We start from the raw sequence: 18,385 nt of genomic DNA, 5'->3' as shown, positions 1-18,385 counted from the left end.
AATCATCAAAATCGGTCCAAAAATGAGGGAGGAGTTCTGTTTACAAAAATCGGCTTAGCGTATTATATATATAGATGTTTTCAATCATTGGATAAATCTTCGATTGTGTAATACAATACAAAATAATACAATTGCAGAAGGGCATGGTGCCCATTTGAGCTGGACACTGCTAAATTATTAGTAGTTTACAGCAACTGGATAAAACATTTAACAATATTTATGTAGAAATATGTGCATGATTTAGAAAGTCATTAAGCTGGAAAACTGCAATATACTGCAGACCTTTCAGAGAGGTTACTTTGATTTATTCATTCAGCTTAGTGAAAACATAATATAGATATGTATACAAATAAGAACTTGAACTCTTAGAGAGCCTTTGAATATTATTAGACTAACGAGAAGGGTTGTGCATGTTTACTAGCGCTACTCAGCAACAAAAACCTTCAAGTATATTCCACTACACCTAACATTCCGTAGAGAGATTATTGACAACTTTATGTTATTGATAAGGCTGAGACAACTAACTGACATCCCCCACGTCTAGGTATTCCAGCTTTAACAGTAACCGTATAAAAGTTATTCTTTCTATTTTCTTGGATATGTACCAAAAGTTATGATTTAGTTTCCAAAGCTCAACTCAACTAATTTGGTCCAGTGGATTTTGGTTGAAGGAAGGATAGACATCTCATTTTAATAGTCAATATTTCAAAGAAGAAACGTGGCAACTGGATGATTTCACAAGTACATAGATGACAGAAGATGTACTTGAACACCTTCGTTTTCCCGCCAGCGATGTCGATTGTAGAGGTCGCACAGCAAGGACGCTTTCTCCAGCTGATCGTTAATGAGACTGCCAGTGTGGCCAACGTAAGGCACATATGTATTTTTACTGTTACTGCTCATTTTGCCATTTCCCTCAAGCTGTTATATCTCAAAAACGAGACGAATAACTTAAGTTCACTCTAAAGGTGCATAAAAACTAAATATATGGCGTTCACAAATTAGCTTGAGGCTGAAATCGCTGTATTGATTTTATTCCGAGGACAGCATTTCTTTGCGTCTGTTACGTTGGCACACTCTGCACTCAGTTTGTCGTTTGAGCTGTCGTCAGTGGTTGTTATGATACAATTTGTAAATTCTGTGCGTTAGTGTGTGTAAACATAAATATGTGTGTTTAGTGAAAAATTGAAAAATATTAGTGAAATCATTTTCGTAAGAGCGGAAAATGGCGTACAAAGTGACGGGTGAAGGATATTCCGCATTTTTTCGCGAAGAAGAAGACGGCCGTGAAGTCGTAGCAGACGATATCGACGATGGCTACACATGTTTATTGTGTAACACAACTTATGAAAAAGGTAATTTATTGCTTCCCTTTATCATCTCTTCTACCTCCATGACGTATAACTATCGATAACAATACGCCTACCGTACTGACCTTTCTTTATAAGGCTACAACTAGAAACAAATAATGGAAGGTACCTCCTACAGCACTAGTGAAATACACATTTTGACAGCTTTATGCACATAAACTGAAACAATCGATTTGTCAATATAGTCTAGTTAAATTACATCAACTATCTATCAACTATCTATCTTATAGGTAATGATAGTATCTATAGTATTAAAGCCAGAAATAAATTTAAAAGGCTTGATGATTAAAAAAAAATCTTACTCTACTAAAACATATAATGAATTGTAATTACAGTATACATGTTTTTATATGTGTTGGGTATATAAAAACCTATGTTTTATCAAAAATATTTAAAAAATAATAGACTATCACCATTTATTTTAAAGCTTCTCAATAAGCTGGAAATTTTTTTAAGTTTCCATCGTCAATTAAATAGTATGGAGGTTTAGTAAAACCAATTGAATACAGTAGTCTTAATCCCTGCTTTGCATTTTATTGATCCGTCAAGTGAATGAACGCCTTCAACGCGAAAGTGAGCAACGCTCTCACATGTATGTGGATCATGTTGCGTCGTAGTTATGAAGGGGCCAAACTGTGATGACAATATCCGTAAATAGTTAGGGTGAAACATATATTTTTAAACGAGGTTTTTATGTAGAAGTGTAGTCAATTAATCGTAAAAATGATTACTCATGTATTTGTAAATCTTTCCTATAAGCATAGATAAAAGCCCTCCTTTTATCTATGCTATAAGCAACTACAGTATAGGTCGACCTTTATTTTTTAAATAACGGTTTTTCAAAGTTATTCCTTCCCTGTGGAAAAGTAGATGTTTGTGACTATGAGAACGGGTTTATGGGATGAAAATTGGGGTTTTCCATTTTTGACCCTAAAAAAGTAAAATTTCATAATTTATTTCCAAACCGTTTTGAAGAGCGGAAAATATTGTCGATCAAATACTGATTATTTTACCTAGCTGCCCCAGCTTAAGCCCCGACATTCGAAGTAAACTAACTACATCTGGGGGTTTAATTGGTATAAAACTATTTTTCTAAATCCCAATTTAAAAAAAGACAAAATCTTAATTTCTTTAGAAGTAGTTAGCGAAAAAGTGAAAAATCTTTGTCACAAGCTATTTTGAAAATACAGTTATATGATTTTGTTTATATATCATATTTTATCTGCTGTCATTGGTGAGCGTAACCGTCGAACCACGGTATTTATAAAAATTCTGTGCAAGTAGCACTTAAACTTAAGCAAGGTCATAAAAGTGTATCTTATTTTCGTTTACGTGCATACTTTTACATCAATTATTTCAGCGACTAAATGTCTATGGATTGTAATCAAATGCTTTCGTAAATTATAAAATGTCTGTTTCATCGGAAGATATTTGAGTTTTAAGGAGTTACTGTAACGTTTCTTTTTTCTGAATAGTTCTACTTCTGGAGAGACATTAAATGCGGAACCAAAGAACAATACAGTACAGGGATATTAGCACGGGAATATACAGAACAGTCGACCATGGAAGGGGAATAATGTTTCTTTGTAAATATAATATGCAGCGTGTAATTTCACCTACTTCTTCTACCTTGAGGTCAGAGTCATTTAGTTTTCTTTTGCATTTCTCTACTCAAATGAAAAGAAAGTTTAATTCAAACTGTGGTGCATAAGATCATTATGGGTTTTAGGGGTTTTTATTTGACGGCCATTTTGAAGGCTTTCAAATTTATGACTGGATTTGTTGCTGTAATTTGTATGTCTTGAGTAGTAAGTTATATTCTAATGAGTTGTCATACCTTTGCTTCCCTAAATACCCGTAATAAATAGTTTTTCCTACAGTCACCCGACAAAGTTGGCTTTCTTGCACTGTTTATAGTACAGAAAGCTGCTAATTGCTGCATTTACTTACTTTGTCGCACGATTTATACTTTGTCGAACTGTTTATACTTTGACGCACATCATGATTCCAACCAAATAACACAAAACAGCGTGGTTTTATTATGTACGTAATCCGTGTACGCTTGGAAATAGGTTGGCAACACTTAATAATAATACTATGATCAGCTGATTGACTATTATAACTACGATTTAACCTGTAATTTCGTGTTTATAGTTAGTGTAACACGAGTGCAAAAGGCCTTTGCTCACTAGTTACACAAATAACTATTCTTTCATCCTATTTTTAAACAAACCACCATCAAACACCCTCCCATAAGTGAAAATACCCCCGCCGCAGCAAACCTGCAGACTAAGCGAATTTCCATTTGCCTGATTGGATTTACACTAAAATGTCTCCTTAAAAATATTACATTTATTCCCTATTTAAATAGCATTAGTTTAACGAGTACTTAGGTTTGGTGCAACAGGGTGGGTGGTAAATAGTGTTTTTTTGTACAATGTTAATAGTTTAGTATGAAATGAATGCATTTTCCAAATTTGATCAATATGCTCATAAACAAGCAAACTACAACAGTTTACAATTTTCTCCATAAGAATAACATGGAAATTTTAAATTTACAATTTTTTGAATTTCCTCCGTAGCCATTAGGCGCATAATAACGCTTCAATATACTAAATTATTTGTTTTTTTAAGCTCTACAAAATGGCTTGGAAAGAAGTTGCTAAATTTTATGTTTTTAGGATCAAAAATGGGAAAACCAATTTTTACCCCATAAAACCCCCCATAAACCCCTCTTCCCATAGTCCGATCATGCTGGTTCGCGAACTCGTTCAAATAAACGTAGATTTACACATTTGTACCAAATTTCATAAAAATCGGATTATTTTTGCTCGAGTTATCGCGCTAACGGACACATATATAAATATATATATATATAAATAAATAATAAATAAATATATATATATATATATATATGAATTCGAACGGATGGTGTTTTTGGCCTCTAGGGACCTCAGAACGAAAAAGTAAATTGGTCCCGGGTCCAGGTCTTACCATGAGTACTACGGTAATAGCTTATTCCCTATATGGGAAATTCGCTAAAAGAAACAATTGCATCGGCCAGCTGTTTCATTTAACTAATTAAATACAGGCATTGAAAACTTTGGAAGCATTAGTAGCGGACTAGCGGCTAGTCCCTGCCCACCAAATCTGTTCGGGAGCGAAACTTCTACCCTCCAGCTGTTCTGATTGGCTGAGGGAACACCATTACCGCAACGATACGGCACGAGGCTCGGTGGTATAGTGGATAGAGTGCCGGGCTGATAATCTGAAGGAGCTGGGTTCGAATCTCACCTGAGACACTATATTTTTGTCTCTGATTTTTTCATTATCATCAGCAAGTTTGGTTGGTTTGGTTAGGTTATGACAGTTAAATTTTATAATTAAAACATTATAAAATTAAATTTGAGCCATTTATAGTTTTATTTTATGAACAGAACTATACCTTCATTCGACTTTTCATCATCGGCAAGTCTGGTTAGTTTGGTTATGTTATGACAGTTTAATTTCATTAATTTCATTTATAATTTTATTTTATGAACAAAACTAATTTTTCAATTAGTAAACCTTCATGATAGTTAATCAGAAGCCTCCAAATGACAACTGTTGGCAAAACTAATCCTGGAATAAAAATTCAGCTGGAGGGAGGGTAGAAGTTTCGCTCCCGAACAGATTTGGTGGGCAGGGACTAGCCGCTAGTTGTAAGGAGTCTTCGGAAATCGGCCGGTAGAGCAGGAGTTTGTTGATACAATGTAACAGTGATGTTCGGAAATCTATAAAATTTAAGCCCTATTTTGATGTGTCATATGCCTATTTTTTATTTGGTAAAAGGACTCAAAACTATGACTTTGACTTATCAATCTACTGTAATAATGTAATAGATAGATAAGTATTTAATAAGTTGAAATTATTAATAGGCTTGGTACTGCAGGGAACTGCAAACAAATTCTGAAAAGTTATGGCTACAAAATAGAATGTACTCATGAGTTCACAAAAGACTGCCACGCTTGTCATTTTTCAATTCATTTTAGTGTTGCATTAATGTTCTCTTAAATATTTGTTTGAAAGTTTCCTGGAATATTTTCAAATTGAAATATTTGTTCAATTTATGTTGGGTAAAATCCGAAAAGAACAACAATTTAAATTAAGGTTCAAAATACCTTAGACTATTGGCATTTCCTACAAATATCAAATTCGCATCTACAATCTTAATTCCTATATCGATGCCTGTGTAAAAACATATTTATGGACCAGATTTTTTATTGACCCTTAATTATCTTCATTGGTACAGGACTCGTACAAAATCCAAACATAACCTGAATAACGTGCCGAAGAAGACATCTTGGTGATATTGGCTGACTTGAGCTGGTTTTCTTCGAAATAAATTGATTTTAGATCACGCACCAACAAAAACACACAATAGCTGCAAATACAGTATTCACTTTCCAAGCCCCTCCAAGTGATACGGCGACGATGTCATCAGACTGAATATCAGGCTTGTTATCAAAGGACAAAGTTCATGTTAAACCCCACTGAGGATTTGACGGATCCAGAACTGTTGAGCTTTACTGGATCAGCGATTGGAATACAAGCATTTACACAGTGTTGTGCCGTTATAAAAATGTTAAAGAGTATTATAGGAGTACCAGATAAGTAAATACTAGCCTATTCAATCCGGTATGGTAAATAGTCCTAGGGAGGTCAACGCTTTTAGCATGCAGTCGTGCTACTTACAAATTGTTCAGTTGAGAATAATTTTTGTTTGGCTAATTGAGGCACCCGGTAATCATAGTCAAGTGACTAATGTATTGAGTTATTGGATCATTACTGGGTACATGTCCAGAGCCTCCCAGCCCCCAGCTGATACAGGTCCATTGGCCACAATTTGTTAAACATGACTTGCCTCACTTTCCACCTCTCGCCATTGCCAGGGTCGTTGGCCAGAGTCAATTAATTAGCAGGTCCCGGCCTTCTGGTCTTACTTCATGATACCGAGCTTTTACTTTCCTGAGACGGCGGGTTTAAAGTTTCCCATAATGAAGAGTAACTGTAGAAAAAAAAAACTATACAACATAATCGCCAAATCTATCTTCCTGCTGCTTTCCGGTGTATGATGCTAACATTTGCTTACCATACGTGGTCTTCATTTGATGAGTGTTGTTTTAACGAAAATAATTTATCTGCCTTTAATTTAACGACTCAAGACCAAAACTTATGCACGAAAGTTTGGTCAATGTGTTGTTTACAATCTTAAAACACATTTCACAACAATATCCACCTTATTTATATACATTAATCTCGTATTTTGTTCCGAATACTAAATACGATTCCGAAACAAACCAATCTTTGGCCAATACTACCATTGACTTTATACAATACTAGCCGCTATACCAGTGCTTTACAACGGAGAGGGGCCGCGGAAGGGTAAAAGTTTGGTTCTTCAAGTCAAGTCTACATTAGGAAATAGTTAAATATCCCTAATCGCTTTTAAGACAATGTTAGAGTTTGTGGTAGTAATTAAAAATATCATTACAAAATGATATATTTTCTATATTATTACTTTTAATGAACAGTGAGGGTATCTCTTTGTATAAAAAATACCCCCGCCGCAGCAAACCTGCAGACTAAGCGAATTTCCATTGACCTGATTGGATTTACACTAAAATGCCTCCATAAAAATAGCACATTTATTTCCTATTTAAATAGAATTAGTTTAACAAGTACCTTAGGTTTGCTGCAACAGGGAGGGTAAAAATTTTTTTTTATAAAATGATAATAGTTTAGTAAGAAATAAAAGTATTTTCCAAAATCGATCAAAATATGTTCATAAACAAGCAAACTGCAACAGTCGACTTATTCTCCATAAGAATAACATGGGAATTTTAAAATTACAATTTTTTTGAATTTTCTCCGTAACAATTTGGCGCATAATAACGCTTCAATATACTAAATTATTTGTTTTTTTAAGCTCTACAAAATGGTTTAAAAAGAAATTGTGAAATTTTGTGTTTTTATGGGCAAAAATGGGAAAAACCTATTTTTACCCCATAAAACCCCCCATAAACCCCCGTTCCCATAGTCCGATCATGCTGGTTCGCGAACTCATTCAAGTTTATCCCGCCTTACACCTTCAAACCAAATTTTATCAAAATCGGACAAAAAATTACTCAAGTTATCGTGCGGATGGACATATATATTTATATATATATATAAAAATTTGAACGAATGGTGTTTTTGGCCTCTGGGGACATCAAAATGAAAAAGTAAATCGGTCCCGGGCTTAGGTCTTACCATGAGACCTACGGTAATAGCTACTTCCCTATAGGGAAATTCGCTAAAACACATTTATATTTGAAGATATTATCCAAACACATGTACAGCAGTTCAACGTCGTTAACAAAAATCTAAAAATACAATTATTTAAAGTATAATTACATGTAAACAATGTAGTTTTTCTAGCTGTTCCACAGAACTCTAGTAAAATAATGAATTATTGCTTAACTTGAAAAAATTTGGGGCAAAGGTAGGTTGATACAGCTGCGGTTACAGAATCATAATTATTTATCATACAATGGAAACAGTTTGTATCTATTAATTTTTTTTGTTAATCAATAATTTATACCATGTATATTTTAGTATAATTCAGGATAATTAATTCATGGCGTTGCTTCATTAATAAAACGCCCACTAATTGGCATTTCGCATACAAAAGCAAAACATGTGTTGTCTCGTGAGGAATGTTATTTAGTAGATGTAGCAGTTCCAAGCAAGTTATTAGAAATAAGGAGCACGCGGCAAACATCCTGGAGGCGGCAGCGGATGTTGGGATAACTGAGTGTCCGAGTGGAGAGGAGGGATCAACATCAACATCCACCAGTGACAATCTGGAGATGTAATAACATAACCGGTGTCCTCATCCTGGAGGCGGCAGCGGATGTTGGGAATAACTGAGTGTCCGAGTGGAGAGGAGGGATCAACATCAACATCCACCAGTGGCAATCTGGAGATGTAATAACATAACCGGTGTCCTCATCCTGGAGGCGGCAGCGGATGTTGGGAATAACTGAGTGTCCGAGTGGAGAGGAGAGGAGGGATCAACATCAACATCCACCAGTGGCAATCTGGAGATGTAATAACATAACCAGTGTCCTCATCCTGGACGCGGCAGCGGATGTTGGGAATAACTGAGTGTCCGAGTGGAGAGGAGGGATCAACATCAACATCCATCAGTGGCAATCTGGAGATGTAATAACATAACCGGTGTCCTCATCCTGGAGGCGGCAGCGGATGTTGGGAATAACTGAGTGCCCGAGTGTAGAGGAGGGATCAACATCAACATCCACCAGTGGCAATCTGGAGATGTAATAACATAACCGGTGTCCTCATCCTGGAGGCGGCAGCGGATGTTGGGAATAACTGAGTGCCCGAGTGGAGAGGAGAGGAGGGATCAACATCAACATCCACCAGTGGCAATCTGGAGATGTAATAACATAACCGGTGTCCTCATCCTGGAGGCGGCAGCGGATGTTGGGAATAACTGAGTGTCCGAGTGGAGAGGAGGGATCAACATCAACATCCACCAGTGGCAATCTGGAGACATACATAACATAACATAACATACATACAGAACATAACCGGTGTCCTCATTCCGGACAAAAATTGGGTCATAAAGAATGTATAGGTTTTGTACAACCTATAAGTAAAGCCAGAGACTGCAACATAAGCACAGGGCTAGTGCGGTGAAGTTTTTCTTTGAGGACATTCGATGTGTATTCCGATGAAACTGTATTTTCAATATTGCTCTATATAACTATATATAGTGACGAACTGTGAGTGGGTTTGAAATATCGTTTAGAGTTTAGAGAGAAGAAGTTTTACATACACTGTGACAAAGAAGTGAGGTATCATAGTTTCAGAGTTTTTGTAGTTTAAACACATATAAGGTAGTTACCGGAATCATACTCTGCAATGCTTTCAATATAAGATAACGTATGCTCGCCAGCCAAGTGATTATCGATTGTGGGGCGTCACACTCCACCGAGTTGACAAGACAAGCGTTAATAGCGCCATTCATCCTCGAGCTTCAAAAGCGTGCAAATTTAAAATTCCGTAAGAGCGGCGGCGCGTCGGGGTTCCGCACGACGTCGGAGTACGTAATTGAAACTTTGACCTTTGAGAGGAGTCACGAATACGTGAGCGGCTAAGTCAAACTTGACCGGAAGAAGTGCTGAAAGTAAAACGGCGATCCTGCAGATCTGAACACAATACAATGAGGTGCCATTTACCGTTGAAGAGTAGAGATAGGCAGCCATGGTAACTCGAGCGGGAAAGGACACGACACACGATGTATCTGGTATCTGGGGGTTGGAAATGACTTCCGTAAGGGGGCGGCTCCGGTGGAAGTACATCATATTATCAGGCACCACTCATACCGGAAAAACTTGTTACCTAAAAGTTCAACTGATCGTTGCACGAAGTTGAAATTAGTTACAATTTACTTAAAATTTGTCACACACAGCGAGCGGTTGCTTACCGCCACTGCAAACTAATGGGTATAGAAATCAGAGATCACAGACTCAAGATTTACGGCAAACTCATGTTTCAAATAAAAGAGCCTAAGTTCATCCACTCTCTAAAAGTGTAGTATGTTCTAAGGAGACCTAGTTGACGTAATGGCATGACATGAACTATGGCGGGTTCCCACGTAGACCGATGCCGATATCGATGATCAGGCGGCTGTTGTGTATTTCACTGTTACAGTATAAGAGGAGTGATGTGGTTGTAGTGTCGTAGGCTGTATATTATCCTCAGTTTCAGTTCCCAGTCCTGTCTCTATCACATGTTGTGTGACGCAGTTCGCTGTAATCTGTAGCTGAGGCTGTGTTGTGTTGTGTTTGCCAACTTTCTTTGCTCCCCGCAGGTGATTGTCTCTTATTGTTCCTCCAAATCATCGTGGGAATGTACTTGTCTGCCGTTATCAGCTGCGGTCCGAAAAAGGAAATCAGATCTACCCAAGACAAAATAAGTTTTACAAGTTCTTGTGTAGATGACTCCAAACCCCCAAAAAATCAGTTGTTTATACGAAACTAAAGTGTTCCACGTTGGATATCAGCAATGAGCTTTGCCGAATGCCGGCCTGAACCTTTGCCAACTGTAATTGTGACTATTTTCCTACATTTTAACTTTTCAAACCTGGAACTAAAATATCCATTACCTAGGTGTGTGACGGCATGTTCCACACGTTGTACAACACTTGCGTTTTTAAACCTTCTATACACACAAGTGAAGCTTTCGTAGCATTTTAGAGGGCTTTCGTAAGTGTCAGTTACTATTTCAGACGTTCTTTATTTAAAAAAAAAAACTTTCCGTAATTTTGTGTTAAAAGTCTGAAAATCAATCTAAAATTGATCATACAAGAATCAAAACTGGTTTAGCTTTCTTCTATACAATATGCCCATGTTATATTCTTCTCCCACCACTCGTCGCTCCTCGGTACACAGTAAACACTCTACATAGCCACCGTACAGACTAACTATTCCCGGACCCGAGTGCTTTAGAAAGTCACGGACTGAACAGTATCTTTTTCTACCACGATCCCCGTTCTCTGCCCTACATGCCACAATTATTATACCTACCTATGATAAATGTCTGCCCTTTTTCGCCTTTCCCTGCCTTTCCCCTTTGTTTCGCACTTGGTGTGCTCGGGGCGCCCCTGTATCGCGCCATCAGATAATGAGATATACTTTACAGCCACGTCGCTGATTGTAAACTATATTTATGTAACCATATTTTGACTAATGGTGTTTGCGAGAAGGATGCTGACCGATGGGTCTGACATATAGAGTAAAACAATATAGTTTAATATACTAACAGCGAAGACACAAAATAAAAATAAATTCATACTTGTACATATGATTAAATGTATTTACTCAAACGATTATTTTACAAATAAATCAATAAAAAGACATTAGGATACATTCAACACTATTTTGTAACCGACATGAAAAGAACTAAAACGTGCACGAAGAAACACATTTGTCAATGTCCCTGGCACAATTAAATAAACAGCCAATAAACACTTTTTGTCCTCGAAAGGCTAGCTTTGGAGAATGGTTTGCCTACTACGCCTATACAGTTTGTAACAGTTTAGAAATATTTAACGATAAAATGTTTATTTACAACAACGAGCAACTGAAGAGAAGGATATGTAGGGTGTAGTTTAAGCCCTTTGTTAAGAGGTGGAGCGGTGACGCTGGACCAAGAACCTGTCGATTTTACAGACTATAATTTGTGTACATGGTGAAAATTTTTCACCTTTAGCACAAACAATGATAAGCCAGCTAATGAACCCCTCCTTTCTATACGAGTGTGATCAGAGCCGTGGTCGTGGTATGTGTCCTTTGCCGCCAGCCAAGTCGAGTTCCAGGTGTCTAATTGCAGATCACTATAGACCTGCTGTTCGTGTGTCATGTGTTAAAACACTCTTAGCAACACATAATTATAACAAACATCACATTTGTAATTTGAATAAAACATACAGCATACAAGTTAATGAGCTATGGAGAATGTACTTACCGTACCATAAATAGTCCAAACGTTGTATGCGCAATTAAATTCAAGGGGGGTTTACACTGTAAGATTATTCTGGACATCATTTTACCACAGAACAATAAATAAGAATTCTTATTTAGTGCTCTGTGCATTTTACTGATGTTAAATGAAATTCCTGCAGGAAAAACATAAAACTTTATTGCTCTAAAATATTGTGTCACGACCTCGAATGAGACATAATTAGTTCACGACAACCAATCGCCTTTTTCTAGCAATTCAAATTTAATTATTGATTTTGTAAAGTCGACCAATTTATTTATAGTACAGTATTTATTAATTAATCTTTATATTAAATGTTTTATTTCCCAAAGCATTGACACACCAAGAGATTCAAGATTCAAGATTCAAGATTCAAATAGTCTTTATTCAATATATAACATATATGAAACATACATGTATCTGAATAGAGTCAAAATCTATATACAAATCATACACATTAAAACATAGATCTACGCAAATGTCCATTATCTATATTTTACTTATTTAATACGCAAGCACGATTTTTGTGACAATTACTCCTCCGAAACTACTGAACCGATTGACATGTTTTTGGTGTCATTGGAAAGAGCGTAACATGAAGATGTGCAGGAAACCTTCTTTTTAAGGAAATAATTAGAGAGTGAGGCCCTGGGGCCCTTTAAAGTTTCGTATTTCTCCATAAGGATAACAAGGGAGATAATTGTTATTTACAGAAACATATGTTTGTTACTTGAAAATAGTCAAAGTCTACTACATAATAATTGCTGTGTATTATGACTGTTAATGTATACTATATTTCCATCAAGGATTGTGTGCCTTAAACTTTACTCATAATGGATCTCACTACTTTATTTTCATGCTGGGAATAGTACAATTTAGTTGAGAATAAGTTAACATAATTAGAAAACTTTACTATAATAATTGATGTATTTAAAATCACAAATCTTTGACATTATTAATTCATTAGAAACGAAACAGCTGATCGAGAAATCAAACAAATCATCTACTTCATGTGAATAATGTTATTACACAAACATAGTTTTTTTTTCCATTATCTTGATTCCTTTTTACTTGTGGGTGTATTTTGAGTTTGCAGTTATGAAAGCACCAAGTCAAGTAACTTTTATCTAATTTTCTTTATAAACTAACAGTATTAATGAATTACTACATGAACTTGACAAGTCAGGTAATTAATTGTCAGTATACCAAGGGGAAGAAGAGTTGGTCCTTGAAAACAGACGAAGGTGGAGACACCCATCTAGAAAATCCAACTGACTTTTTAAATATAGAGGTCAGTGGATTGCCAAGACACAGATTATAGTAATAAAAGGGGGCAGTGGTTTTATTGATTTTATCAATACATAAAAAAGGGCCTCATTAATGGCACAAGGCTTCATGTGATCAGAACGGTTAACAACAATGTAAAGTAAAATGTAAAGTCCTAACTTGAACAAGTGAGTAGGGACATATTTGATTTCGAGGATAAAAATTTGCCCGTCTGAAACAAACCTACCTTTTAAAATGGAAAGAATGATAATTTCTGTTCTTAGAAGAAAGCAGCACTGTTCTTAGCCAGACCAATTTCAGTCATGAGCAAATATATATATATATTTGTTGTTTTAAGTAAGGCTACATCTTTTAATAGGATACACATATTCATTACGGAAAATTCTGACCAGGGTAATATCCCAAAAGGTAACTTTAAGACTAACATCGTAGTATTCATGGAACTGCTTTTGTAATAAAAATATTGTTTTTTAGTGTTTATTTTTAAAAGTGTTTTCTTCAAGCAGCATTTTATGACCCTAAATATATGCTACATTGGCCAATTGGTTTGAAATAATAAAATGTTTAGTTAAATTTGTTTTTAAAAATCTTTAAAAAAATAACTACACTATAACATACTTAACCTTGAGAACTTATTAATAAATAGAATACGCATACAGCTAGAAAATGGCTGGACTGCTTCCCTTCTAAGGCTTTATTATTACTGAATTTAATTTTCGACGTCGAGTCAATACATAACACGATGAATTCGTTTTCTAAATTAATATCTTTTTTGCGGGGCATTGAGCCGCACAGGTTCACTAGTGAAAAATAAATGGAAATTCAAATGAAATATTTTGTTTTATCTACAAATTCTTGTAATGAATAAAAAGGATTTTTTACTAAGAAATCTTTTAAAAGTTTTTTGAATTTTTTGAAATTTGTCTCCTGCCTAGGATTGTGTGCCTTAAACTTTACTCATAATGGATCTCACTACTTTATTTTCATGCTGGGAATAGTACAATAACCTACAAATACAATACCAGGATGTTTATTGGTAAATATTGTAAAAATTTCAATCCTGCATAGGTGGTTTTCTTTGTATAATATTCTAATTTATGCTGAGGCAATCTAATTTTTAACCCAGTATTATAGTTATGCCCGGGATTGGAGGGTGTTGTTAGTTCCCTTTGTTTCAAAAAGATTATGGTTTCAAGAATATATAAATTATACACAGTTAAAATGTCCAATTTACGAAAAAGATTCTTCACTGAGATGGTTTTCCGTAATTTCATAATAGTGCGAATTGCTCTTTTTTGCTGTTTAAGTACTTTATCAAGATTTGATTTTGTTGTTCCACCATAGACTGTGATTCCGTATGAAATGTGGGATTGAACTAATGAATAATAAATAATTTTTAAAGTTTCCAAATCACAGACTCTGGACATCTGTCTCAGAGCATAGATACCAGAAGATAATTTGTTTACTAGGTGATTGATGTGATCATCCCATGAGAGATTTTCATCAATGATTAAACCAAGAAATTTAGTTAGGCCCACTTGATCTATTCTATCTGATTTTAAGAAAATATTTGGCTCGAATTTGACTTTTGATTGTTTGGTTGAAAATGATATTAGGTTTGTTTTCTTTTTATTTACTAATAGATTTTTTTGATCAAGGAACTCATGGATAAACTGAACTGTTTTATTCAAAGATTTTTCCACATAATCATGTGACTTTCCTGAAAACAGAATATTACAGTCATCAGCATACAGACACATTGATGCATCGGGCCCAGGGATCATCTCCGGCATGCCTCTTATGTAGCAAAGAAAGAGCAGAGGGCCTAAGATTGACCCCTGGGGAACCCCGTAACGCAGTGTCTGACACTGAGACCTGGATTTTTCAAGGTATCGAGCCCTATCACTCTCGACAATATAATCAACTTCAACAAACTGTTCTCTATTGTCTAAATATGAAGAAAACCATCTCAGCTCCTTACCACAAACTCCCAACTCCTACAATTTAGCTAATAATTTGCAGTGTGATACACTGTCAAAAGCCCTACTAAGATCTAGAAATACTCCAATGACATTTTCACCTTTGTCTATTGCATTTATGATGGATTCAATAAATTCAACAGCGGCAGTAATTGTGGATTTACCAGATCGAAACCCATGTTGTTCCCTATCTAGCAAATTGTTAATTTCAAGAAAATTAGAAAATTGGTTATATACGATACGTTCAAAGATTTTTGAAAAAACTGGTAATAATGAAACAGGGCGATAACATGTTGGATCTGTACTATTGCCACTCTTAAAAATAGGAATTACTTTAGCCAATTTTAATTTAGAAGGAAAAATACCAGAAATAAGAGAAGAATTTATTAAGTGAGTCAATGGTTTACGAATAAAAATTATAGATTTTTTAACAATTGTGATGGGTATCTCATCATACCCTGAGGAAAATTTGTTTTCAAAAGAAAGAACAGTTTTCTCAAGATAATCCTCTGTTATTGTTTGAAATTTAAAGATTTTATTTTGAGCTTTATGTTGAGCAAAAACATTTAATTCGCAATATTTATCATGTAACACTAATGCTAAATTAAAGTCTCACGTTTGTCGATCAGAGGATAAGAAGTAAAATTAACTTACTGAGTGACGTTTATTCTACCGTTATAGTCCACTGCGAACGCATTTCATCATTACTCATTTAAACATCCTTCTAGTCATTATCCCACAGCATTATGCTTCCTTCGACTTTTATCTCTTATTCAATTAGACAAACACAAAGGCATCTTAATGAGGATGGAACGGGAAACATTCTGGTAAAAAAGTGGCTAAGTGAAAGAAGTAAATTAATCGGCTCTCGGCTCGGCCTAGCAGGACAAGTGACTCTCTCGTCCAGTGAAGTATGGACCTTGGAGGAGAGAGGACAAGTGATATGTCCATTCACTACTCATTAGTGACGCCCGCTCATGTCCAACACGACGATTCCAAGATCAGGGTCAGCAATTCCGAACTGTAGCGATTTCTTTTGTGGATTCCTCCTCAAATTATTGTCATCACTGAAAAGGATGTTGACAAACGACAAATCCATTAAATTGTACGCCAACAAATACGCCACCAAGAAATACACACCTGACCTTCAACTATTGGCTGGAATCAGCATGTAACCATGATCTGTTGTCATTGTATGTTCTTTGTTACAAGTCCAAAAATAGATACTGTACAGTGTTAGTTAGTCGGAATCAACCACGCCACTCAACTGCCTTTCGTTTTCAAAACAAGTATTGAACACCAAGCATTTCCAAAAATATCGATCGTTTCTGTGCAGTTAGAAACTAAAGTCTACAGAACTGTACGTTTCAACTCTGCGTAATTCCACAATACAGGCTGCGGCAGTGCGGTTGACAAAATCACACTACAATACTTACAATATACAATACTTAATCACAGGCCTTTACAGCGAGGCACTATGGCTAGTGCAAACATTTTCTGTTACATCCAATGCGTTCTACAATACACGTTCTACTCCGTATGTTAACTACCATAGGATAGTTACCACTACTACTGAGCGCAGCGCAGCTAAACAAGTTCTTGGTTTTCATTGGTTTGAGGTAGTTTTGTGGCATTTATATGTCTATGGAGGTTAAAACTTAGTTATATATTTTAAAAGTTACCGGTAATTGATAATTATTAATATGTTTTCGATTGAGTTTCTGAGAAACAAATTGAGATGATTAGATTATTCACACTTTATTTGGTAGATTCTTTGTCTCAAAAGGTAAAAGTGGCTTGTATTTGTATTTCAACATTTAACTGCTAACTAAATTAATCGGCTAACATTATGGTATTATTTTAAAGAATATAACCAGTAAGAACCCTTGGTACAAACGAGCCCTAAAATGATCACAAATCGATACACTGTACAGTATTATGAAAGGGCGAGGCAAAGTTAAAGCCGGTTGAACAAACTAACAACTCCACAAACACACAAAATGCAGCAGTTTTACGCTCTGTGGCCTGGACAAGATAAATGCGCGACAGTTAATGTAGCTTTCCTCAACGAACTAACTGCAGGTCAGAATCTTTTAGGGGAATTCGTCAAATATGAACTGTTTACGATATTTTTTGAACGATACTGTCATAATCACTTATAAAACATAAACATCGAACTAAAGTAACACAATGCACAAAATAAACAAGTTAACAATTGATTTGTAAGGACAGGTCCCAGTTTAGGCCTACTTGTTTGTGTACATCCAACAAATCCTAAGCAAATGACCACTCGTGTTTTGTTAAATTTATCCCACACTAGCTGTGTGTATTGAACATGTAAACTGGATATGTACAGTATTACATGTCCATGCCAACGTTTGAGCCAGTATTGTAATAAAATAGACCATGTAGTTGAATGAAGCCACCAAAAGTGTGGTGATAAATTTGCAGATTTCTCTCGAATACGCAAATTTTGTCTACTCCAAAAGCGAGTCCTTGGTGACTACACGTTTCAACTCATAAAACAATTACAAAACTACAAATACAATCTCACAGTTCCCTAGATATTTAAACTACAATTGGTATTAAACATTTTTGGGATGATGAAATTAATCTAAGATGGCCGTTAGCCTCCAAGAACTCTTAATCATAGTTATAATAAATTACGAAACCATTATTTACCACAACCGCAACCAATGGTCTTTGCCCTTACTGTCTTGATTGATTGTTTTGAATCTAGAGTAGATATATGCTTGGAGAAGATGTTTAGCTGAAAAGTAAAGCAGGCTAATTCAGTGTTCAATGACCCAGGACGAAGGCATGCACATGAACTACCGGAGGTAATGCGGCGTGTAATGGGTGCATGGATGATGATCATGCATTGTGTGGACCACAGACTGCGGTGGCGGTGGTGGCGGTGGTGGCGGTGGTGGCGGTGGTGGCCGTGCATTGCCCTCGCGATACATGCATGATGGCCATCTACGTGATACATGTAATTCATAAACTAGCGATACAGATTTGCCAGTGACAAGAAAATAATTTGATAATTTTGCTTGTTAAAACATAAAAATTAACAATTGAGTTTCCTTCATTATTGTCACAATTTAAAAAAATCCCATAGATTCTCTAAAGGATGTTTGTGTACGAGTACAATGTACA

At 35.8% G+C, this 18,385-nt stretch overlaps 1 protein-coding gene across 1 annotated transcript in view; it reads left to right on the top strand.

Annotated features, from left to right (window-relative positions):
• Positions 1-1,106: 1,106 nt before the first annotated feature.
• Positions 1,107-18,385, top strand: part of LOC128994107 (cerebellar degeneration-related protein 2-like) — a 133,073-nt gene continuing 115,794 nt past the window's right edge. Inside the window, exon 1 of the mRNA XM_054418372.1 lies at positions 1,107-1,355. Within this exon, the coding sequence (XP_054274347.1) occupies positions 1,226-1,355 (130 nt within the window). The 5' untranslated portion in view covers positions 1,107-1,225. The remainder of the gene's footprint in view (positions 1,356-18,385) is intronic.

The sequence above is a fragment of the Macrosteles quadrilineatus genome, unplaced genomic scaffold, assembly GCF_028750875.1.
Source record: "Macrosteles quadrilineatus isolate MER2022 unplaced genomic scaffold, UCM_ALF_1.0 Scaffold_5__1_contigs__length_97177068, whole genome shotgun sequence".
Classification (NCBI taxonomy): Eukaryota; Metazoa; Arthropoda; class Insecta; order Hemiptera; family Cicadellidae; genus Macrosteles; species Macrosteles quadrilineatus.
Note: the sequence above shows the minus strand (reverse complement) of the source record. Positions and strands in the feature narration are given on the sequence as shown.